The sequence below is a fragment of the Mercenaria mercenaria genome, chromosome 16, assembly GCF_021730395.1.
Source record: "Mercenaria mercenaria strain notata chromosome 16, MADL_Memer_1, whole genome shotgun sequence".
NCBI lineage: Eukaryota > Metazoa > Mollusca > Bivalvia > Venerida > Veneridae > Mercenaria > Mercenaria mercenaria.
Window position 1 is genome coordinate 20127025 of NC_069376.1, and position 26125 is coordinate 20153149.

The 26125-nt window shown below is 35.5% G+C and overlaps 2 protein-coding genes across 2 annotated transcripts in view; one reads left to right on the forward strand and one right to left on the reverse strand.

Moving 5' to 3' along the window:
* Positions 1–16252, forward strand: part of LOC123540109 (pre-mRNA-processing factor 6-like) — a 31415-nt gene extending 15163 nt beyond the window's left edge. The window contains exons 15-23 of the mRNA XM_053526319.1: positions 254–375; positions 3328–3421; positions 7521–7685; positions 9734–9835; positions 11384–11458; positions 12234–12435; positions 12720–12858; positions 15269–15395; positions 15955–16252. Of these exons, the coding sequence (XP_053382294.1) occupies positions 254–375; positions 3328–3421; positions 7521–7685; positions 9734–9835; positions 11384–11458; positions 12234–12435; positions 12720–12858; positions 15269–15395; positions 15955–16107 (1179 nt within the window). The 3' untranslated portion in view covers positions 16108–16252. The remainder of the gene's footprint in view (positions 1–253; positions 376–3327; positions 3422–7520; positions 7686–9733; positions 9836–11383; positions 11459–12233; positions 12436–12719; positions 12859–15268; positions 15396–15954) is intronic.
* Positions 16253–23569: 7317 nt separating this feature from the next.
* On the reverse strand, positions 23570–24424 carry LOC123541541 (uncharacterized). Its single transcript, XM_053525800.1, has one exon. The coding sequence runs from the start codon at positions 24422–24424 to the stop codon at positions 23570–23572; it is 855 nt and encodes a 284-aa protein (XP_053381775.1).
* Positions 24425–26125: the final 1701 nt, after the last annotated feature.

Here is a 26125-nt window from a genome sequence, read left to right on the forward strand (position 1 = left end):
CACTTGAAGGTCAACAAGAGTTTTCACCTGTCTGGTATGGAACTCAACCATCCAAGAAGGGATTTTAATGTCAGTTGGCACAAATGTTTCCCATAAACAATGAGACAAGGTGTCATGTGCAACTTCAAGGCCACTACCTTAAATTGAAGGTCACACTTTGATGTCAGATGTTAATATGGTATTACCAGTTTTTGAATAACTTTATTGAAATTTATTCATAGTTATTTTGTAAATTGAGTTTTCTTGATTTCAGTGTGCATCACATGGGGCATATGAATGTGCACGTGCAATTTATGCCTACGCCTTGTCAGTGTTTCCAAGTAAAAAGAGCATTTGGTTAAGAGCTGCATATTTTGAGAAGAACTTTGGAAGCAGGTAACATTGTTTTGTTTTTCAGAGCTACTCTAACCTTTTAAATTCTTGTAACTCTGCCATCCATAAAGGGATTTTGAAATAACTTGGCATAAATGTTCACTGTAATGAGACAACATGTCTTGCGCAGGATTCAGAACCTTAGCTCCAAGGTCAAGGTCACACTTAGAGGTCAAAGGTTAACAGGGTCTGTTTTGTATCTGGTCAATAACTCTGCCTTCCATGAAGGGATTTTGAAATTACTTGGCGTAAATGTTTCCCATAATGAGACGATGTGTCTGCATGAGATACAGACCCCTAGCTTCAAGGTCAAGGTCACACTTGGAGGTTAAAGGTTAACATGGTCTGTTTCTTGTCCGGTCCATAACTCTGCCATTGATGAAGGGATTTTAAAATTACTTGGCATAAATGTTCCCTATATTTAGATGACATGTCATGTGCAAGAGCCTGACCCCTAGGTCCAAGGTCAAGGTCACACTAAGAAGTCAAACGTGTTTCTTGTCTGGTCAATAACTGTGCCATCTATCAAGGGATTTGAAAAGAACTTGACACAAATATTAACCATAGGAGATGTGTCACACTTATGATCCGGGTCTCTTGGGTCAAGGTCAAGGTCACTAAATGATGTGTTTTTTTTTCATACACAACTGTAGCATTCTTAGGCATGCTTCGGTGGCATTTTTCACCAATAGTGACAACTTTGTTTTAAGCTCAACTATTCAAAGAATACTCTAGCTATTCTACTCACCTCTGGCGTTGACGTTGGCGTGACACCTTGGTTAAAGTTTTGCATGCAAATACATATGGCTATCATTTAAAGGCATATAGCTTTGAAACTTACTCTTTCTTTTTCTAGGTCAATTACCAACCTCTCTGGGTCAGGTCCCATAACTCTGACATGTATTCTGGCAAAATAATGCCCACTTTTGGACTTTCTGGTGGAAGTTTTGCATGCAAGTTACTATTCCCAAAACTAATGCAGATATTGAAGTGAAACTTCACATGTGTCTTCTGGGTTATACAGCTAGTTGATAGCATCAAGTCCAATAACTCTGACATGTATTTTGGCAAATTATGCCTTTTGGACTTCTGGTTAAAGATTCTGCATGCAAGTTACTATCTCCAAAACTAATGCAGATACTGGATTGAAACTCTAACATTAGGGTAATATTCCTGTTTCTGGGACAACGATTCTAATAGTTGAGCACTGGCTGTCTGGAGTTATACCCGTTTTGAACTTAAAATGTATTTTCAGATTGAAAATACAGTCAAACTTGCTTTATACAAACTCATCTGGACCTGGGAAATATGTTCATATCAAACAAAATTGGTATTAATGAATGTATGACACACCAACTCACCAAATGTTTTGTCCGAGCAAGTTGGGCAGTATCACTGGTATCATCGGTGAATAGATGCTGATATATGGAAGTAGTTAATAGTTTAAAATTGATTTAGTTAATTTAATCAGATAATGTTGAAATTACTCAACAAAAGTCATACTTAAACACATACAACTGTACGAATTAAAATTTAATGTGAGGTCGAGGTCCAGAGCGCCAAATATATTTACCGCCAACATTATTTCTATCATGAATCTATCTATATAATCATTTTTAGATGGATAAAAGTTTGTATATTTTGTAAGACACAGCCTAAATGTATAGACAATAGAAATTCAATATTGTATTTAAAATCATAAATTTTGATCTGTCAATAAATTAAATTGTTTTATATTGACATGATACACAAAGGACCGAGTAATTGTTTTTGAATAAGCGTGCACTACTCCATTGCATAACCACAGCACAAGTTGACCTATATTACCCGCCGATGAAACGGAGGGGGTATTGAAATGCGTTGTCCTCCGTCAGTCCTCCGCGTCCGTCCGCACCATTCAGTAATACTTGGTAATCAAACTGAAAAACATGAACCAATCTGCATATGCCGTCAGTTTTTTTGATTGTCATTTCTCGAGTTATTGCCTGATAATAAAATTCTCTGCAGCCATTCTCGTACTACAGTAGAATTCATCAATTTGAATAACATACAATAGCGATGCCGTCATTTTTTTTTTGATAGTCAATTCCTCAAGTTATTGCCCTTGATTTAGAAAAATGTCGTCACCATTCTCAAAACTAGCAGTAGAATTCATCAACTGAATGACATGACCGACGCGACGATCCCTTCATTTTTTGATTGTCAATTTTCATTAGTTATGCCTTATTGTTAAACACAATCTGTACATAACAACAAGAATGAAAATTCATTAATTCTTCATTCTTCATGCACATTATTATAAACATGTGATTTGTGTACCTAACTGGTCACACCTTACATGGTCACCCTCCACCCCCCCCCCCCATTTTTTTTTTTTTTTTTTTTTTTTTTTTTTTTTTTATTTGTTTTACATATTTATAATCAAGAAATGTTGATCCTCACCCCCCCCCCCACCAAACATTCATTCTTATTGATTGACTATGAATTATTGCTTGAACATTATTTTGCAGATATTTTTGCGTTCTCAATCGACCCTTCGGGGATTCATTCAGATTTGCTTTTATTTCACCTTTGATTGCTTGATAAATATCAGCACTGTTCAAAAATAGTTCAACTAAAATAGTCTAGTGTACAGTCGAATGACTGCCGACTTCTGAAATTTCAAAGTGGAAATTACAATTAAGCTATGGACTCCAAAATGTGTGTATTAGATTTGTATAAGCGTTTCGTATTACTGAAATAATTTACATGGGAATAGAAGCTCGCGGATCGATTTGTCGTTAATCCGAATCAATCACAGTTCATATTAAGTGGAGTAGACTGTCAAAATTAATATGTGCTGCTTTGACAGTATTGGGAATGACTCAGAAGACCCTTGAATATGGCATGCAAACTTAGAACAGTTGTGTGTTGAACTGACATAACATCTAATTAAAATATTGTGTATGTTTATAGGGAGTCACTAGAGGCCCTGCTACAGAGAGCTGTTGCACATTGTCCTAAAGCTGAAGTTCTGTGGTTAATGGGGGCCAAGTCTAAATGGCTAGCGGTAAGTTTATTGTTGGAATCATACGGATGGAAACAGAAATAGTTATTGTGCCCCATTTGTTTTGGAGAGCTGCGAGGGCACTTAGGTTTGCCCTTTTCCATCCATATCAGTTTATACTGTGAAATCCATCAGCATGAAATTTCGTGGTTTTGGCCAAATCGGCTGTTTCATGGGGACGTAAATTTGTGGATTTTCAATTTTTCAAAAAAAAGAAAAATATTCTCATAATTTCCACAGGAATAGATGTAGAATCTAGTATATCATTTTGTTCATACATGTGAAACCTACACGTGCCAAACAGCGCTACCATTGGTTGCTCTGGCAGAAATATGACAGATTCACTATGTGGTATTGCTAGACTGTCCTATAGTCTTGTTGCATTTTGTTGTTCATCAAATCTTTGTGTGCAGAGTTATAAGTTTGATGATGATTGAAAAACTAAATCCTTCTTGGGGTTTATATATGTTAATGTTTCAAATTTTGTTACTAGATTAATGAAATACATGTCGTAGTTTTTAGCTCACCTGTCACAAAGTGACAAGGTGAGCTTTTGTGATCGCGCGGCCGTCCGTCGTCCGTCGTCCGTCCGTCGTGCGTGCGTCCGTTCCGTCCGTAAACTTTTGCTTGTGACCACTCTAGAGGTCACATTTTTCATGGGATCTTTATGAAGTTGGTCAGAATGTTACCTTGATGAATCTAGGTCAGTTCGAAACTGGGTCACGTGCCATCAAAAACTAGGTCAGTAGGTCTAAAAATAGAAAAACCTTGTGACCTCTCTAGAGGCCATATATTTCACAAGATCTTCATGAAAATTGGTCAGAATGTTCACCTTGATGATATCAGGTCAAGTTCGAAACTGGTCACGTGGGGTCAAAAACTAGGTCAGTAGGTCTAAAAATAGAAAAACCTTGTGACCTCTCTAGAGGCCTATTTCTCAATGGATCTTCATGAAAATGGTCAGAATGTTCACCTTGATGATATCTAGGTCAGTTCGAAACAGGGTCACGTGCCGTCAAAAACTAGGTCATTAGGTCTAAAAATGAAAAACCTTGTGACTCTCTAGAGGCCATATTTCTCAATGGATCTTCATGAAAATTGGTCAGAATGTTCAGCTTGATGATATCTAGGTCAAGTTCGAAACTGTGTCACGTGCGGTCAAAAACTAGGTTCAGTAGGTCAAAAATAGAAAAACCTTGTGACCTCTCTAGAGGCCATATTTCTCAATGGATCTTCATTAAAATTGGTCAGAATGTTCAGCTGATGATATCTAGGTCAAGTTCGAAACTGGGTCATGTGCGGTCAAAAACTAGGTCAGTAGGTTAAAAATAGAAAAACCTTGTGACCTCTCTAGAGGCCATATTTTTCAATGGATCTTCAGGAAATTGGTCAGAATGTTTTCCTTGATGATATCTAGATCAAGTTCGAAACTGGGTCACATTGGTTAAGAAATGGTCAGTAGATCTAAAAATAGAAAAACCCTTTTGACCTCTCTAGTGGCCATATTTTCATGAGATCTTCATGAATATTGGTCAAATGTTCACCTTGATGATATCTAGGTCAGGTTTGAAACGGGTCACGTGGGTCAAAAACTAGTCAGTAGGTCTGAAATAGAAAAACTTGTGACCTCTAGAGGCCATATTCTCAATGGATCTTCATGAAAACTGGTGAGAAGTTCAACTTGATGATATCTAGGTCAGGTTCGTAACTGGGTCATGTGTGGTCAAAAACTAGGTCAGTAGGTCTAAAAATAGAAAAACCTTGTGACCTCTCTAGAGGCCATATTTTTCACGAGATCTTCATGAAAATTGTGAGAATGTTCACCTTGATGATATCTAGGTCAAATTTAAAAGTGGGTCAGTGCCTCCAAAACCTAGGTCATTAGGACAAATAATAGGAAAAACCTTTATACCTCTCTAGAGGCCATATTTTCAATGGATCTTCATGAAAATTGGTCAGAATTTTTTATCTTGATGATATCTAGGTCACTTGCGCTCAAAAACTAGGTCACTATGTCAAATAATAGAAATAACCACGTCATACTCAGTTCAGCATGGGTCATGTGGGTATAGTTATGCGATTTCTAGTTGACATACATGGTCCTTTTTTTTTATTAGCTCACCTGTCACATAGTGACAAGGTGAGCTTTTGTGATCACCCTTCGTCCGTCGTCCGTCCATCAACAATTTCTTGTCTACACGATAGTGGTTTCATTTATGATTTTATTTTAACCAAACTTGCACACAACTTGTATCACCATAAGATCTCGGTTCCTTTCTTGAACTGGCCAGATCCCATTATGGGTTCTAGAGTTATGGCCCCTGAAAGGGCCAAAATTAGCTATTTTGACCTTGGCTGCACAATAGCAGCTTTATTTATAACTTGATTTTTACCAAACTGGCACACAACTTGTATCACCATTAGATCTTGGTTCCTTTCTTGAACTGGCCAGATTCCGATATGGGTTCCAGAGTTATGGCCCCTGAAAGGGCCAGAATTAGCTATTTTGACCTTGTCTGCCCAATAGTAGCTTCATTTATGATTTTATTTTAACCAAACTTGCACACAACTTGTATCACCATAAGATCTTGGTTCCTTTCTTCAACTGGCGAAATTCCATTATGGGTTCCAGAGTTATGGCCCCGGAAAGGGCCAGAATTAGCTATTTTGACCTTGTCTGCACAATAGCAGCTTCATTTATGATTTGAAATTAATCAAGCTTGCACAAAACTTGTGTCACCATAAGATCTCGGTTCCTTTTTTAAACCGGCCAGATCCCTTAATGGGTTCCAGAGTTATGGCCCCTGAAAGGGCCAAAATTAGCTATTTTGGCCTTGTCTACACAATAGCAGCTTCATTCATGATTTGATTTTAACCAAACTTGCACACAACTTGTATTACCACAAGATCTTGGTTCCTTTATTGAACTGGCCAGATTCCATTATGGGTTCCAGAGTTATGGCCCCTTAAAGGTCCAAAATTGGCTATTTTGGCTTTTGCAGCCATATTGATACTTCATTTATGGTTTTATTTGATACAAATTTCCAAAATATCTTTACAACAATAAATCTTGGATTCCATGACAAATCAGATCCAATCATAGGTTCCAGAGATATTTTATATCTGATTACCTCCCCTGATTGTAATCAAAATGGATTTATATCAGTAAGTACTTATAGGACTTATTTGAAATTTCATTATTGTCATTAGTTGGACTGAGCCAATCAGGGGAGATAACTATGGACTGATTTTATGTCAAATTACCTCCCTTTATTTCAAATTAAAATGGGTATATCTCCGTAACTAATGAAGATACTGATCTGAAATTTCATTTATGTCAACAGATTTATTTGGCGGATCCTTCTTTTGTTCACTTACAATAATTTTTTTTAATTACTTCCCTTTTACGTTACTATAAATAGCTTATTTTTAGTAACTTTTTTATTATTGGCCATAGGGAAAAACCGAGACCACTTTTCTGTGGTACAACATGGATGGTACCTCCAATGTTTAGGTGTATTTTGACATATGTGTACCTTGTTAGAATTTTATTTTCTCTTTGGTTAAATTTTTTCCCTTGGTTGTTCCTGTCCTTTGGACTTAGATATTTTTTCTGAGGACCTTCTTGTCCTCAAGTGCAGTGATAACAGGTGAGCGATATAGGGCCATCATGGCCCTCTTGTATCAGATAATCAGTGAAAATTATAATTATGATGATGTTGTGTTAAATGCTAAAGTAACTTTTAAGGGCTTTCTTGGCCAAGAGGTTACCGGCGCTGACTTACATCAATTGCCCCTTTGAAATCTTGCTAGGAAGTAGAGTTCTTTTATGTGAGGAAGCCAACTAGCTGGCTTAAGGAAAGTTGGTGGTTTTACCGAGGTACTCACCTATGTCTGAAACAATGCTTGTAAACTCAGATGGTGGTCTACCTCCCTTATCAATTGGTGGAAAGTTTACATAGAACCCATAGTAACTGTTGTGTCAATATAACATTCAACCCAACAAAACAAAACAGAAGTTTTAAGATGCTTTATATTGATATATATAACTTAATAATACATAAAAGTTAGTTCTGATCTAAATATATTATTGTAATTTCAGGGAGATGTCCCAGCTGCAAGAAGTATCCTTGCTCTAGCTTTCCAGGCAAACCCAAACAGTGAAGAGATCTGGTTAGCTGCTGTAAAACTTGAATCCGAGAATAATGAGTTTGAACGAGCTAGAAGATTGTTACAGAAAGCACGAGCAAGTGCTCCAACAGCAAGAGTATGTTGTCAACTTCTTCCTTCTTTAAACAATATTTTGTAAATACATTTAACTTAGCTCTAAAGACACCTAAAACAAATAGATTTAAAGACAATTAGTTCTATATTATATCTTAAACTACCAGATTAGCCCCACCCAGTGCACTATATTTATGTCATACACATTTTCTTGATGTCTCATTTTTTAGCTCAGCTATTCAGCATTTGAGTCAGCATTGATTAAACATTTTTATGACAATATACTAGTACATGTTCCTAGGAAATCCATTTTACTGACGAACCTTTGAATATCAAGTGTGCTCTCATGAGACAGCCCTTGTTATTTCAGGATTTGATAGAATCTGTTCTTGCCAACACAAATAAAGTTTCACACTAGAAGTTTTATTTTTATAGAAACTGTTGTGAATTTAGCTTTTTGCATTATTTAACATGGTGTTGATGAAAATAAACACAGTCCACAATTCACTAATGTAAGCAAATAAGTGTCATCAATATAACTAAGTTAATAGTAGTTTGCAGTTTTTATTAGCTCACCAGAGCCAAAGGCTCAGGGTGAGCTATTCTGATCACCCACTGTCCGGTGTCCATCGTCCGTTGTCCGTAAACTTTTACTTTAAACGTCATTTCCTCATAAACTGCTAGGCCAATTTCATCCAAACTTCACAGGAATGATCCTTGGGTGAAGCTCTACAAAAATTATTCAAAGAATTGAATTCCATGCAGAACTCAGGTTGCCATGGCAACCGGAAGGAAAAACTTTAAAAATCTTCTTCTCAAAAACCAAAAGCCCTGGAGCTTAGATATTTGGTGTGAAGCATTGCCTAGTGGACCTCTACCAAATTTGTTCAAATCATGACCCCGGGAACAAAATTGATCCCGCCCCAGGGGTCACTTGATTTTACATAGGAAAATCTTAAAAAATCTTCTTCTCAAAAACCAGAAGCCCTAGAGCTTAGATATTTGACATGTAGCATTGCCTAGTGAACCTCTACTAAGTTGTTCAAATCATGACCCCGGGTTCAAAATTGACCCCGCCCCAGGTGTCACTTGATTTTACATAGATTTCTATAGGAAAATCTTCAATAATTAAAAAAAAAACAGGCCTAGAGCTAAGATATTTGACACGTAGCATTGCATAGTGGACCTCTACAAAATTTGTTCAAATCATGACCCCCGGGATCAAATTGACCCTGCCCCATGGGGTTACTTGATTGTACATAGAAAAATCTTCAAAATTTTCTAAAAATAAACCAGAAGGCCAAGAGTTTAGATATTTAACATGTAGCATTGCCTAGTCGATCTCTACAAAATTTGTTCAAATCATGATCCCCGGGGTCAAAATTGACCCCACCCCAGGGGTCATTTGATTTTTACATAGGAAAATCTTCAAAAATTTTCTAAAAATAAACCAGAAGGCCTAGATCTTAGATATTTGACATGTAGCATTGCCTAGTAGACTTCTACAAAGTTTGTTCAGATCGTGACCCCTGGGTTCAAATTGACTCCGCCCCATAGGGTTACTTGATTGTACATAGAAAAATCTTCAAAATTTTCTAAAAATAAACCAGAAGGCCTAGAGCTTAGATATGTCAAATGTAGCATTGCCTAGTGGACCCCTACAAAATTTGTTCAAATCTTGACCCCCTAGGGTCAAATTGACTCAGGCCCAGGGGTTACTTGATTGTACATAGGGAAATCTTCATAAATTTGCTAAAAATAAACCAGAAGGCCTAGATCTTAGATATTTGATACGTAACATTGCCTAGTAGACTTCTACAAACTTTGTTCAAATCATGACCCCTGGGGTAAAACTGGCCCCACCCCAGGGGTTACTTGATTGTACATCGGAAAATCTTCCAAAAAAATTCTAAAAATCATCCGTTTGACATTTGAAACATGTAGCTCATATTACTCTGGTGAGCGATCCAGGGTCATCATGACCCTTTTGTTCAGTATAGAAACATGGTTTTGAAAATTGAAAAAAATAATTTTTTTACCATTTTCTGTCATCCTTTTTTGATTAACTTTTAAATTTCTTAATTTGTGTAGGTGTTTATGAAGTCAGTGAAATTAGAGTGGTGTCTTGGAGAAATAACCAATTCAAAAAGACTTCTGGAGGAGGCAACAAAACATTATTCAGACTTTCCAAAGGTAAGTTACATTATTTAGTGGAGTTTTCATATCATGTTTTCAAAATTGCCTGTTATGGGTGAACAGGCAGATAGGTGATTTTAACAGAAAATGTGTCCACAAAATCTAGGTCAGGTTTTGTGACCAGTCAGTTCAGACTAGTATTAAGAGTTATTACCCTTGATTAAGTCAGAATTGGGAAAATCAATAGTGTGAACTCGATCACTATGTACAGTATTTTTTTTTTGTCCTTACACATTTATGTAGGGGGCATACGTAGGTCCTGAAATCTTTTTGTATCCCAAATCCTTCCGCGGTATTAGCTTCATTTAATTTAAACTGTTGCAGATGACCATAAAGGAATTTATCTTTTACTATTTTTACCACAGTAATGGCCCTTTGACAGTTTTTAGCTTGACTATTGGAAGAATAGGGGAGCTATTCTACTCCTCCCGGCGTCAGTGTGAGCACGAGTGTCACACAAATGTTAAAGCTTGCATACCACCCCAAATATTTTCAAAGTCCATTGAGATATTGCTTTCATATTTTGCAGTCTCGTTTACCATCATGACCCCAGTTTGTAAAAAGGAGGAGGCGACTCTATCAAGCATTTTGACTGAATTATGGCTCCTTTTCGACTTACAATATGCTTATTGTAATGTTAAAGTTTGCATACTACCCCAAATATTTTCAAAGTCCATTGAGATATTGCTTTTATATTTTGCAGACTTGTTTACCATCATGACCCCAGTCTGTAAAAAAGATGAGGCAACTCTATTGAGCATTTTGACTGAATGATGGCCCCTTTTCGACTTAGAATATGCTTATTGTAATGTTAAAGTTTGCATACCACCCCAAATATTTTCAAAGTCCATTGAGATATTGCTTTCATATTTTGCATACTTGTTTACCATCATGACCCCAGTCTGTAAAAAGGAGGAGGCGACTCTATCAAGCATTTTGACTGAATTATGGCCCCTTTTCGACTTACAATATGCTTATTGTAATGTTAAAGTTTGCATACTACCCCAAATATTTTCAAAGTCCATTGAGATATTGCTTTCATATTTTGCTGACTTGTTTACCATCATGACCCCAGTCTGTAAAAAAGATGAGGCAACTCTATTGAGCATTTTGACTGAATTATGGCCCCTTTTTTTTTACTCTTAGCTTATATTATACTATCGAGCACTGAGAATAGTCAAGCGTGCTGTCAACTGACAGCTCTTATTGCTATATGGCATATAGAGAAATGTCTTGTGTGTCCAACTCCTCCCACACTAAGTCTGATTTGCTTCAGACTTTCACGGATGAACAATTTTGAAATGCAGCTGACCATTAAGGAAGGATTTTATCTGTGAATATTTTTACTGCAGTTATGGCCCTTTGATAGTTTTTGCTATATAAATGATGGCACAGTATGTGGAGGCATACATGTCTGATCTCACATTCAGTCTCATGGAAAAAGGTCCCCTTTTATATTCTTGTACTATTGTTTTTTATGTACAAGAACAAAGTGAATGTAAATAATAAGCATGAAATTTATAACAAACTTGATGAACTTTTTAGTTATGGATGATGAGAGGTCAGATAGAAGAACAAGAAGGACATATATCTGAGGCAAGAGAGGCCTATAATCAAGGGGTAAGCTTGTCTCTTTATTAGTATTCTCTTTATTAATACAATCAAGGGGTAAACTTTTCTCTTTATTAATATAAACAAGGGGTAAGCTTTCTCGGTGTAGATTAGCAGTGAAATTGTAATCTGCAAAAACAAGTGTTCATATTTCTCAATGCAAAGCTTATCAAATCACTTTGTTGGATATTTATTTTGACCTCTTTGATAATACACACATTGCTTGTTCAGTTGAGTAAATTTGAAAATTATCAACTTGATGTACTTTTTGATGCCATATCATACATTAATGTGATGTCATTAGTGATGTCACAAACCTGATGTGAAATTTACACATTGATATTGAAAATATTGACTGGTGTTCCATTTTGATTAAACAGAACACAAAATTCAGTGTATAAAAATTGAATTTCATCAGTTTGATTAAGGTTCAGAGTTTACTACTTCGTTTAGGATTCACTTATTATGTGACTTTTAGTGTAACCTTATTTTAACTGTTATTAAATGAGTTTACTTCTGATTATTTTTGTTGTTAAAGAGTATTACAGTAAAATAATCATTAAACAATATGCTCAAATTTCATTGAAATCTGTCAAAATTCAGCAGATATAAAAACAAAAAATAAGCTGTGGAGTTAGAAAAGCTGTTGAGTATATAGACATTTTGCACTGTTCTCAAGTTTCAAAAGTCAAAAGTTTAAGCATCTGGGGTTAGGTATTGAGTCTAATTACTAGAAATTAGCTGTATGTTGCATTTATCATTCTTCTATTCTTAATTTCTTCAGCTGAAGAAATGTCCTCATGCAATACCTCTGTGGTTGTTACTTTCACGGTTGGAGGAAAAAACTGGTCAGCTGATAAAAGCACGATCCATTCTCGAAAAAGCCAGACTGAAAAATCCACAGACTGCAGACCTTTGGTTGGAAGCTGTCAGGCTTGAAAATAGAGGTGGTATGAAAAACATTGCACAGACATTGATGGCAAAAGGTATATACTATTCTGTTCAAGAAAGTTATAATATTGGACATAGACCGTACAACTAGCAGGAAGTCTAATTCTTTAAGAAATGTGTGAAGAAAAGTGTGCAACTGGGGATTTGCATTCAAAAGGCTTAGTTTCCTTAAATACATCATACTTTAACATAACATATATATAAGCTTTGTTTCTTAGTTGTAGTACTAATATATTATTTTAGTCAGAACTCTGTATTTACTCTTAATGATAAAATTAATCCATCATAAACTGTTTGAAAATTATTCATTTGTTAACAGCTTTACAAGAATGTCCTTCATCAGGGATATTGTGGGCCGAGGCAATATTTATGGAACCAAGACCTCAGAGAAAAACGAAGTCAGTTGATGGTCTACGACGATGTGAACACGATCCTCATGTGCTGCTGGCAGCCTCAAAGTAATTCACTTTAATATATTCTTACTTAATTACATGGTAAGCCAGCCGCTTATCATCAGATGTGGTCTAAATGTCACGGTATAGGACTTGAATATTTAAACGGGGAGAAAATGTGCAGCCAGACTGGGACTCGAACCCGGGGCCTTGGAATACCGTTTCGATGCTCTACCGACTGAGCTGCCCAGCCACCTACACATTTATGATTAGCCAGGTATTATAACTTTGTTATAGCATTAGAATAGTGGTTTGTTTGTGTGTGGGGGTGGGGGGTGGGGTGGTTAAATTGGGAATTTTGGGTAAATATCATTAGTTAATGTTGACAACCTGTTTTCAAAATTTATGTATTTTACTTAGGATAGTATTTGGGGCTGCTGGAGTTGTCAACATCTCTGTTACCTGTAATAAAGGAAGATGTGGTTTCTACAGTTCTTTTTGTTACCTCCTTTGAACCCACCCCTGGTCCCAAACCACCCACCCTCCCCTGAAACCTATAAAGCAATGAACATAAGGCAATGTCCCTCTCCTTTGCACCTAGCAAATCTCTCCCTCATCCCATGTGGATAAATTTCCTGTTGCACCTGTACTAGAGGTAGGAAAATGATTTCTGCTATGTAACTCAAGCTAGAAATAAGATATTGCAAACTGACTTGGTATTTAGGTTGGTTACATGGTTGCATTTTACCAGAGTTACTGCCCCTGATTTGGTAAAAGTAATCATTTTTAACCAGGTATTCAGGTTTTCAACGAAAACCTGAGTTATTAGATTGGGATAGATGTCGCTTGGGCGGGTGGGCGGCGGCGGCGGTGGCGGTGGCGGCGGCGGCGGCGGCGTCAAACTGGTGTTTCCGGTCAATAACTTTTGTTTCGGTAAAGATATTTGAATAAAACTTGGTATGTATGTAGCTTATATCAAGACAAAGGCTGGGATTGATTTTGGGGTTTCTGGGGTCAAGGTCAAGGTCACTGTTACTTAAAATAGAAAAAAGGTTTCCGGTCAATAACTTTTGTTTCGGTAAAGATATTTGAATAAAACTTGGTATGTATGTAGCTTATATCAAGACAAAGGCTGGGATTGATTTTGGGGTTTCTGGGGTCAAGGTCAAGGTCACTGTTACTTAAAATAGAAAAAGGGTTTCCAGTCAATAACTTAACTTAGGAATGAGCTATCATGATGAAACTTGGTGTATAGAAAACTTATATAAAGTTGTAGCTTGGGATTGATTTTGGGTTTCTGGGATCAAGGTCAAGGTCATTGTTACTAAAAATAGGGTTACGATTAGGTTAGGGTTAGGGTTAGCATATCTTCTACATGCATGGAGGGATTTTGATGAAAGTTGGCACAATTGTTCACCATCATGAGACGGAGTGTCATGCGCAAGAACCAGGTCCCTAGGTCTAAGGTCAAGGTCACACTTAGAGGTCAAAGGATACAAGAATGAAAACTTTGTCCGGAGCATATCTTCTTCATGCATAGAGGGATTTTGAAGTAACTTGGCACAATTATACACCATCATGAGACGAAGTGTCTTGCGCAGTTCCCTTCTTTAGAATTACTTCCCTTTGTTGTTACTATAAATAGCTTATATTGTAACTTTTTCATTACTAGACGTAGGGAAAAATCGAGACCACTTTTCTGTAGTACAACATGCATGTTACATCCAATTTTTAGGTGTATTTTGACCAATCTCTACCTGGTAAGGATTTCTGTGTGGACTTAAAAAAAAATTTTGTATTTTTTTTTTTTTTTTTTTTTTTTTTTAAGATTAACTTCCCTTAGTTGTTACTATAAATAACTTATATTGTAACTTTTTTTATAATTGACCGTAGGGAAAAACCAAGACCACTTTTCTGTGGTACAACATAGTTGTTACTTTCTAATTTTAGGTGTATTTTAAGGTATCTCTACCTGGTAAGGAGTTTTTTTGTGGACTTAGAAAAACAAAAGAATTACAATGATTACTAAACAACCACAAAATTAAAATTACATCTGCAAATACAGGTGCTAGAGTAAAGAAATTTGCTGTGACGGGCGTATATTGTGACATTCTGGCACTCTTGTTTATTCTTATGAAAAGTGTTGAAAACCTGGTTTCGTGGCATTGCCGCGTTTCTTGTTGCTGATGTTTTTGTGTACAAGTTTTAGTTGGGTGTTATTTGTTAATGTTTGTATTAGCTGGAGGATGCTTTATATCAAATTAGATTCTTATAGAATTTGTTTCAATCACCATTACATTTATGATATGTAATTAAATGTTCTTCTGTTATGAAATGAAATGCAAACACCATATGAAAACCTTGTTCTGTTGTATTTGCAACATTTTCTATACTTGTAGAATGTTACATATTCTTTGTATATTTGAGACTTCATTTCAATTTATCTTAATCATAAAGTTTTCTTCCTGTATTCAAGAATGTTCTGGTCTGAAAGAAAGATTGCGAAAGCACGAGAATGGTTTAACAGAACAGTAAAAATTGATCCTGATCTTGGAGACGCTTGGGCAAACTTCTTCAAGTTTGAGATAATGCATGGTGATGAGGTATGGACTTGCATTCTACCCTTATTGTAAACTTGTACTCTCATAATAAAAGGGGGTTAAACCATAATTGTCCATCTGTTTGTCTAAGCTAACACAAAGAGTTAGTATTAACTTTCAATAAGATACATAAAACCTTTTAAAGTGCGACTCAGCAATTACAAAATGACAGTGTGGCCTAATAGTGCTATGTAAGGTCACAGTGACCTATAGGCTGAAAATGGTTTCCATTCAGAAACTTAAATACCCTTGGGCCTACTGCCTTTAAACTTGATAGGATGATTGCTTGTGGACACTAGGTGACCTCTATTGTTTTGGGCATCAGTAGGTCAAAGGTCAAGGTCATAGTGATCTCGGGGACTGAAAATAGGACAGGCCATCATGAAGGCATAAATTATGTGTTAACAAACAGCTCTTGTTGAAATAGTGATGAAATTGAAATGATTCAAACTGTTAAAATTTTGTGAGAAGATTTACTGATTCAAACATGTGTAAGGATTTACTAAGACTTTCACTAAATTTATAAAATTGAGTTAAACATAAATTTTTATCATTTTTACAGGATTCACAAAAGCAGGTTCACAAGCGATGTACGGCTGCAGAACCAAGGCATGGTGAACAGTGGTGTCATGTTTCAAAGGACATTAGAAACTGGAGACTAAAAACTGATGAGTTACTGCCCCTTGTGGCAGAATATATTCCTGTTCCAACTTGAAAAAATGTTCAAACAGTTATGGATTTTAAGACAAAAAACTTACTGTATTATTTCAGAAAGAGCTATTTCCTTTCTTGACAGCTTATTACTTTGCAATCTCTGGTAACTGAGGTTACTGAGGATAAAATAAAGAATCAGAGATTTCTTACGACTTCAGTTTTATTAGAAGATTAAGTTGAAATACATATTGAGGAACTTTTTAATATAGGATTTTCAAGACAATATTGGTACACAATACTGACATGCTGATGTTCATAAAATAACCAAGACTTTCACCTGATTTATTGTCTGATTTACCAGTGTTCAGAATTCAGATGCTGATAAATAGAACCACGAGGACATGAACGATAGTAAATCACAGAACAAACCACAAGAAGGCCTTGTTTATTTTCACTCTTACATGCTTATTGGAATATTATGATAAAAGTTATGCTAGACTTCATTATACACCAAGATGTAAAGTGTATGTAAGCTTGACTGGAGTCACGCGTGTCTGTCCTTTGGTCCATCCGCCTGTTAATTAGTCCATCTGTATCTTGTTTCCACTCCATATCTTAAGCCCTGGGAAGATTTTTAGCTCATCTGATTTTTTTTAAAAAAATGATGAGTTATTGTCATCACTTGAGCGGTTGTCGGCGTCGGCGTCTGCGTCTGCGTCGGCGTTGCCTGGTTAAGTTTTATGTTAGGTCAGCTTTTCTCCTAAACTATCAAAGCTATTGCTTTGAAACTTGGAATACTTGTTCACCATCATAAGCTGACCCTGTATAGCAAGAAACATAACTCCATCTTGCTTTTTGCAAGATTTATGGCCCCTTTTGTACTTAGAAAATATCAGATTTCTTGGTTAAGTTTTATGTTTAGGTCAACTTTTCTTCAAACTATCAAAGCTATTGCTTTGAAACTTGGAACACTTGTTCACCATCATAAGCTGACCCTGTACATCAAGAAACGTAACTCCATCTTGCTTTTTGCAAGATTTATTGCCCCTTTTGGACTTAGAAAATCAGTTTTCTTGGTTAAGTTTTATGTTTAGGTCAGCTTTTATCCTAAACTATCAAAGCCATTGCTTTAAAACTTGCAACACTTGTTCACCATCATAAGTTGACCCTGTACAGCAAGAAACATAACTCCGTCCTGCTTTTTGCAAGATTTATGGCCCCTTTTGGACTTAAAAAATATCAGATTTCTTGGTTAAGTTTTATGTTTAGGTCAACTTTTTCTCTTAAACTATCAAAGCTATTGCTTTGAAACTTGCAACACTTGTTCACCATCATAAGCTGACCCTGTACAGCAAGCAACATAACTCCATCCTGCTTTTTGCAATAATTATTGCCCCTTTTGGACTTAGAAAATCATTTTCTTGGTTGAGTATTATGTTTAAGTCAACTTTTCTCATAAACTATCAAAGCTATTGCTTTAAAACTTGCAACAGTTTTTCACCATCATAAGTGGACACTGTACATCAAGAAACATAACTCTATCCTGCTTTTTTGCAAGAATGATGGCCCTTTTTAGACTTAGAAAATCATGGGTAGGACAATATTTCTTTTACACAAAAAAAAAATCAGATGAGCGTCAGCACCCGCAAGGCGGTGCTCTTGTTATAAAACTTGCATCAATTATTAATCACATCAAGACAATGTGTAGAGCACTAGGTCTAAGAACAGGTCATAGTTGGATGTCAAAGGTCAAATTGCTTTACTTTGTGTCCGCTCCATATTATCTAAACTGCTTGGAAGACTTTCATAAAACTAGCATTAGTTATTTACGTCATGAAGACAATGTACAGAATGGACAACCCGAGTCACTAGGTCAAAGGTCAAGGTCACAATTAACAGGTCAAAAGTCAAATAGCTTTACATCATGTCAGCTCCAAAATTTGTAGACCACTTGAAAGATTTTAACAAAACTACCATCAGTTGTTTACCTCTTCAAAATGACTTAAAAAGCACATGACCCAGGACACTAGGTTCAAGGTCAAGGTCACTCTTAAAGATAAAATATCAAATAGCTCAAATTAGTGTCCTTTCCATTTCAAGGATTTTCATAAAACTGGCATCAGTTGTTAATCTCACAAAGACAACATGCAAAGTGCACATCCCAGGTCACTAGGTTCTAGGTCAAGGCAACACTAAAGGTCAAAGGTCATAATCACAACATTTTACTTTCCCTGTATCAAAGTGGCATGTGAGGTATTCCAGTATGAATGGATTGGACAACATGCCACATTTTGAAGTCATAAATGACATCATAATGTTCCCTCATTGGCATTCTCATCAGCTTATGTAATTACCAAAAATACATCACTCTACTTCTTTCTTTGTATAATTGACAGACAAATCAAACCATGGTAGAATACTATATTATATTGCGTTTTTTTCTACTTTGAAAATGGTTAAGAATGTTTAATTAGATCGGAAAATATAGTTCATAAATGTTGCAGTTACTCTGTTAGGAAACAGTTTGACATTGTATTGATAAAGAAAACGTGTCAAAGTGTTTTAAGCTTCAAGTTTTTTTAAATGCAATATTATGGCCATTCCTCTAGATGTACATCACAATATCAAAGGTAAAATAAATGAATTATTAGAATCTTGCATGCCTGTCTGTGTAGGACATGGTTTTCTCAAGCCGAGGGACATACCGTCTACACTATCCAGAGAGTTGGGAAAACACCTGTGTGACACAGGCAGGCATGTAAGATAAGTTTTCTTGCCTACCATTACATATTTTTCACAGATAAAAAGTCGTACTTGCAGTTTATGATGTCACAATGCATGTGTGTAGCTTTTCTTTACCCAAGGGAAAAGATCAGGTGGTCTACTACAACAATATGCTTGTCTTTCCCTGCTAGGTAGACAAGAAAGCAATCTACAAAATCATACTATTTAAATATCAGTTGAAATATAAAATGTTATGAAATTATTGTGTGCATGAAAGGCACAGCTTTATCATTACTTCTTTTCTACAACATATATAGCATGATTAACATGTTCATATCGAAAGAGGTGCAAGTAAAGTGTTTATATAAATAAAACTGCTTAGAACTACCCCTACTGAAAATATACATGTACAAAGATTTCTGTTATAACATGTACAGTAACACTTTTAAAGGCATACAAAACACAAAGAATGGATAATTTATCAAATAATTAAGGTCTTCATATGGTTTATCATCTGATTTACCATAGTTCTTAGTTTAAGTATGGTTTAATACTGCATTAACACATGCTCATACAACACATTAAGTATGGTTTATTACTGCATTAACAGATGCACATACAACACATTAAGTATGGTTTATTGCTGCATTAACACATGCTCATACAACACATTAAGTATAGTTTATAACTTCATTAACACATGCACACACAACACATTAAGTATGGTTTATTACTGCATTAACACATGCTCATACAACACATTAAGTATGGTTTATTACTTCATTAATACATGCACATACAACACACAAAGTATGGTTTATTACTGCATTAAAACATGATCATACAACTCAAAGTATGGTTTATTACTGCATTAATACATGCACATACAACACAAAGTACGGTTTATTACTGCATTAACACATGCACATACAACACAATACGTATTTTTTATTACTTCATTTATACATGCACATACAACACAAAGTATGGTTTATTACTGCATTAACACATGCACATACAACACAATACGTATTGTTTATTACTTCATTAACACATGCTCATACAACACACTAAGTATGGTTTATTACTTCATTAACACATGCACATACAACACATTAAGTATGGTTTATTACTGCATTAATACATGCACATACAACACACAAAGTATGGTTTATTACTGCATTAAAACATGCTCATACAACACAAAGTATGGTTTATTACTGCATTAATACATGCACATACAACACACAAAGTATGGTTTATTACTGCATTAAAACATGCTCATACAACACAAAGTATGGTTTATTACTGCATTAATACATGCTCATACAACACACAAAGTATGGTTAATTACTGTATTAATACATGCTCATACAACACATTAAGTATGATTAATTACTGGATTAACACATACACATACAACACACAAAGTATGTTTTTTTACTGCATTAACACATGTTTGCTCATACAACACATTAAGTACTGTTTAATACTGCATTTACACATACAAAACACAAAGTATGGGTAATTACTGCATTTAGGCATGCTCATACAAAATATAAAATAGGTTTATTACTGCATTAAGGTAGTACACGTCTTATATACTAGAAGTAATGGCATAACGTCATATATCTGGATAAAGTAGGATAAAGCCTGGGCTAGGCATATGGAAATGAAAATCATTTTATAAATTTTATGGCAATCGGTGAGTAAATTTATTAAATGGAAACATTATCTTTCTTAAGATAAAATATGTTATTTAAAAATTTTAAACATTTAAAAAAAAATCAAATTTTGTCTTAAAATCAGCTTGAAATACACTGACCTCTTTAGTCATAGGTAAATATCTAAAAACAAGCACATTTGCACATAAAACTTCTATTTCATCATATTATAAACCATATTTTTTATTTCAGTTAAGTTTTGAAACTCGGACCTTAATCAAATTCTAGATTGTAGAAAAAAATGATCCGAACTTGCAGAACTACCTTAACACATTCTGTTACAAAAGACATCGTATGGTGAATTACTGCATTAACAAATGCATGCTTTACAGAAAACCTCTATCTCGTTACAACAACAACAACAACTTTTTACCAATATTGGCATAACATGTCTTTGGCTAATAAACAGATAATACTAATTTTTTATATAACTACCTAAGCACATGAATAAACATTACACTTCTCTATAATAAAACATATTAATAACAATGGTCTTATCTATACTGTTTCTGCCCTTAATTTATGACTCCTTAAGGCTTAATAGATTTACAAATATTTATTACAATTTTTCTATTTTTGGATGTCATTAATCTGTCAACTTCTGCACTTTATAGGCCATGAAATATTTGGTAGTATAAGAATATTTGCAACAAGTCATCAAAAATTGATATTCTGTTTCTACAACATTGTAATTACAATTTCTACAAATTCTTTTAACTCTATTAGTATCAACATATCTTCCTGTTTAGATAGCAGGTCTATGTGCTGAGACGAAAGCATGTGAGCAACTTTCTGAGATAGTCATTTTCTACAATATCAAGATACAGTTCATATCCAAATTCTGTTTTGAATTTTACAGAACAGTCCAATTTTGACATATTATTAATGCAGAGTGCATAAATTGGTCTGCTGAGGAGTCTATAACATGATTTATATTTTAATCAACATTGTTCACCTAAATTATTTAATAGAGATTTTACATATTTAGCCCAATTAAAACATCTTGGGTAATCAATATTATTATACTTCATAGTAAAAACACAGTACATCAGTGAATCGCTATTTTTTATCAGTTTTAGCCAATAATTTAACTCCCTTTTCTTGCATAATTTAGACAAAGGCTACCTACTTGATACACCAAGAATGGTCATATTAGAAGCCTGAGATTGAATGCCAAGGATTTTTTTTTGCAGAATTTCTAGAGATGTCAGTTTGATGATGAATGAAAACCCTTTGAATCACAGCTCACTATACTAGCAAAACATTACAATAACAGTATCTATATTTGCTAAAGCTGAGCGTTAGAGAATAAAAAGCTAAAGTTGTTCTGGATTTCTGTTGAATATTTCAACTTAAAAAGATGACATTGTTTTAATATTTTAAACTGTACATCATATACCAGTATTTGAAGTATGTTTCCCGAAACAATTTGGGGTCATGTACATGGACCCATTTAGAAATTATGGCCTCCCTAAACCCAAATCCTGGATACGCCCCTGATTAATTGTATATGACCTTTATTACATGAACATACCATATTATAAGCTGAAAGAGGCGATAGTTGTGTAAACCATACCTATGACAAACTAACCATTTCTCAATGTAATTGCAAAATCAAGATGGATTTGATTTATATTATGCATTGAAGAGTAATCAGTTGCACTGTTAATTCAATTTTCATACATAATTTGAAACAATTCACATAGGCTAGTAATATTATAATAAGTACAAACATGTTATAATAGCCATAGTAACATATAACTTCAAGAAAAAGTGATGAGCAATATATTATTATACAATATATTATTATATCCCCACAAAACGAAGTTTGGAGGGGTATATAGGAGTGAGCTTGTCGGTCGGTCTGTCAGTCCGTTGGTTTTCATGGTTTCCGGACAATAACTCGTGAAAGGCTTGACAGATATAAATAATTTTTGGTACACAGGTGTAACGTCAGAAAATACAGGTCAAGTTCGACTTTGAGGTCAGTAGGTCAGAGGTCAAGGTCACAGTGACCCTGAACAGTTAAACGGTTTCCGGACGATAACTTGAGAACGCTTGGGCCTAGGATCATGAAAATTGATAGGGAGGTTGGTCATGACCAGCAGATGACCCCTAATGATTTTGAGATCAGTAGGTCACAGGTCAAGGTCACAGTGACCCAGAACATTTAATTGGTTTTCGGACAATAACTTCAGAAGGCTTGGGCCTAGGATCACGAAACTTAATAGGGAGGTTGGTCGTGACCAGCAGATGACCCCTATTGATTTCGAGTTCAAATGGTCAAAGGTCAGAGTGACCCGGAACATTTAAACCGTTTCTGGACAATAACTTAAGAACGCTTGGGCCGAGGATCATGAAACTTCATAGGGAGGTTGATCATGACCAGCAGATGACCCTTATTGATTCTGAGGTCAGTAGGTCAAAGGTAAAGTAAGTTCGGCTTTGACATTGGCTTAGTTCTGTGACAAGGCCATATTGTGGGGGTATAATTCGTCACTCCAGTGACAACTCTAGTTTAAGAAATAGTATATCTCATTTAGTGATTTGTCGCTGAATAAACCATTGTTTGGAGTTCAGATGTGAAGGAATTATTTCACGAGGGTGCATCTGAACGACAAACAATGATTTTATTCAAGAGCAAATCACTAAATGAGATATATTATTTCAATTCTAACACGTTACCAGCGACTTTAAAGTACATCCTTGACGGCATTCATTAAATATTTGCCCGTTTTCAATCGGTTTCTTTTCCATCGCGCCGCTATGCCGTTTGACGCCATGACGTAATGATTGTGACGTCAGAACAGTAAATTGTTGTATAATAATTCACTGTGTTCAGCCTTCTTTGTTTAATGGGAAAATGAATCAGATCGTGTTAGAATATACAATAATGTACAAAGTTTTTTCTTATAATGTCAAGTTATTATAGTATGATATTAGTTAAACGTTTGATTCTGTTATAAAATATGTCACCTTCAGGTATGTTACTATCCCTTTATTTTAATTAGAAACTTCTGCTGCAGCTGGGTATAGTAGTAGTTATGTTTCTTATCTCCTAATCATGGTAAAGTTCTATTTGAGCTTGAGGACAACTATTTCGTCTGAAACACCTGCAGTTACCAGAGTAGCATTACTTCTGTTAAAGCAAAGAACTTCAGCATTTGATACATTGGTTCTGTCTGCTATGATTCCAAGCTTTTGAAAACTACCAGAACTAATCTGCAACACTTTCTTTGACACACGGTTGCACGTCAAGACATGATCTTCACCATCTACACATACACCCCAGGCTCCATGGAGTTCTGGATCAGTGCATGTATACAGATGGTTCCCTTCATTATCGATAATGTGAATTTGTGAAGTGGTGTCTGTAATGTAAATGTAATTGCCGTAGTTACTTACTGCAATATGCCGGAAGGATACACGACCAGAGTGATCAGTGTACAGAAGACTCGGTAAACTACTAGTACTGTATTTATAAACAGAGCTACCACCTACAACATACAGCTGGTCACCATGGCAAGCAAGTCCTCTACAATCTTGAGATATTTTAACTCGCCTGGTCAGTGACATACCTCCTCTAACATCCACAAACTGCATCTTATTGACCATAGCTAACACAGCTGTATTATTACCCCAGTAACATACATCACAGGGAAAGCCAGGAAGATCACGTACACTGATCACCTGATACCTGTCATTTAGTTTCTTCAGTCTTCTGTTGTTCCAGTCAGCTAGAAGAATCTCTCCTGTAGGTAACATGCAACAACCATAGATGACACAGGCTTGTTTATCTCCCTTGGCCTTGATGGTATAATTCTTCGCAGAATCTATAGACCATATATGTGGAATGTTCAATGTTGTCTTTGCACCCGTTACGTCCAAATCCGATTTCAATTTTGTGATGCTGAAAGATACGCAATACATATTGAGAGACTTGGTATATAAGCGCTATATTTTGAGAAGCATATTTGTCTCCAGCGTAAATGTTTTACTCTTGATAATATATACATTATGTATGTACTGTCTTAAGTATCGACCTTGCACTCATTAATTTTCGCAAACAATTTCGTTATTTACCCTGAATGAGTCTATATTGACTAAGATAACTAATTTAATAACACAGCTTCGTAGTGGTATATTTTATTTGTTTAAGATTAAAATCTTTCACGAGTGAAAACCAAATCGAGGGCTTGGTGCAAAACTATTGTAAGTGTAGATCTATATAAATAAAGAACAAGGTTCAATAGTTTTGCACCAAGCCCTCGAAATGCAATATTTTCATGAGTGGCATAACCACGGTTGAAAATGTAAGATATGGTGTGAGTATGTTGTATGAGTGAAAGATTTTGATATTAGGCCTACATGTAAAACAAACAAATTTTTTTTTTATTTTATGTTTTAATTAACTTTACCCATTTTATAGTTTCTTACAGTTCGCCCTACTTTGATATCCAATCAGATGGCAAAGTTTTTAAAAATATTTGAAAAATGTATCACATAAAATACGTTTTGCTTTTATGGCATAAAATTTGTCACGTATTTTCTCTCGATAGTGTGAGGAACGTGACGTCATCGGCCGTAACACAGGGGCGGGATTTATGCAAATAAGCAGGTTATGGAAATGAGTCGATGAAGTACAGATATTCATAGTTCAAAGCAAACACACAAACACAGAAAAGAACTTTGTTCAGCATGGCTAACTGAAAAGAACAGCTGAACTAATATATATCAAATGTAGTTTGAATAAATGTCTGTCACTCTATTGAATTCGTTTGAAATAATCAACTAGACTGAAAAAGTGTGTAGCCCCGATTTAATGTCAACCTACCATAAGCAGTTCCACCAAAAGTTCACAAAATACAAGTACAGTCACGTAACAAATGAAATTTCTACTTAAATTTCCATCACAAATTTTTTACCAGTGTGTGTAACTGTCATGACTTTCTGAACACCTGCTGGTACGTTCACAGTTAATACAGATTCGCTTTCATTTGGTAATTCTGTTTTGGTGCTTTCCGGTTTCAACACACTAGAAGTAACGGGTTTTTGCAAGTCATGTTTTATCTCTTTACTTTGCAAGTTTTTCAAGTCTGGTTTAGATTCACTCCTTTGTAGATCTGGCGGCAAAATGGGTTCCAGTTCGCGAGAAACATCAGAGTTAAGAGGTAACGCTGGACCGCAGTGGATACATGTTTGGAGCGACTCATTACCGTTTTTAGCTCATCTGATTTTTTGAAAAAAAATGATGAGTTATTGTCATAACTTGAGCGGTTGTCGGCGTCGGCGTTGCCTGGTTAAGTTTTATGTTTAGGTCAGCTTTTCTCCTAAACTATCAAAGCTATTGCTTTGAAACTTGGAATACTTGTTCACCATCATAAGCTGACCCTGTATAACAAGAAACATAACTCCATCTTGCTTTTTGCAAGATTTATGGCCCCTTTTGTACTTAGAAAATATCAGATTTCTTGGTTAAGTTTTATGTTTAGGTCAACTTTTCTCCTAAACTATCAAAGCTATTGCTTTGAAACTTGAAATACTTGTTCACCATCATAAGCAGACCCTGTACATCAAGAAACATAACTCCATCTTGCTTTTTGCAAGATTTATTGCCCCTTTTGGACTTAG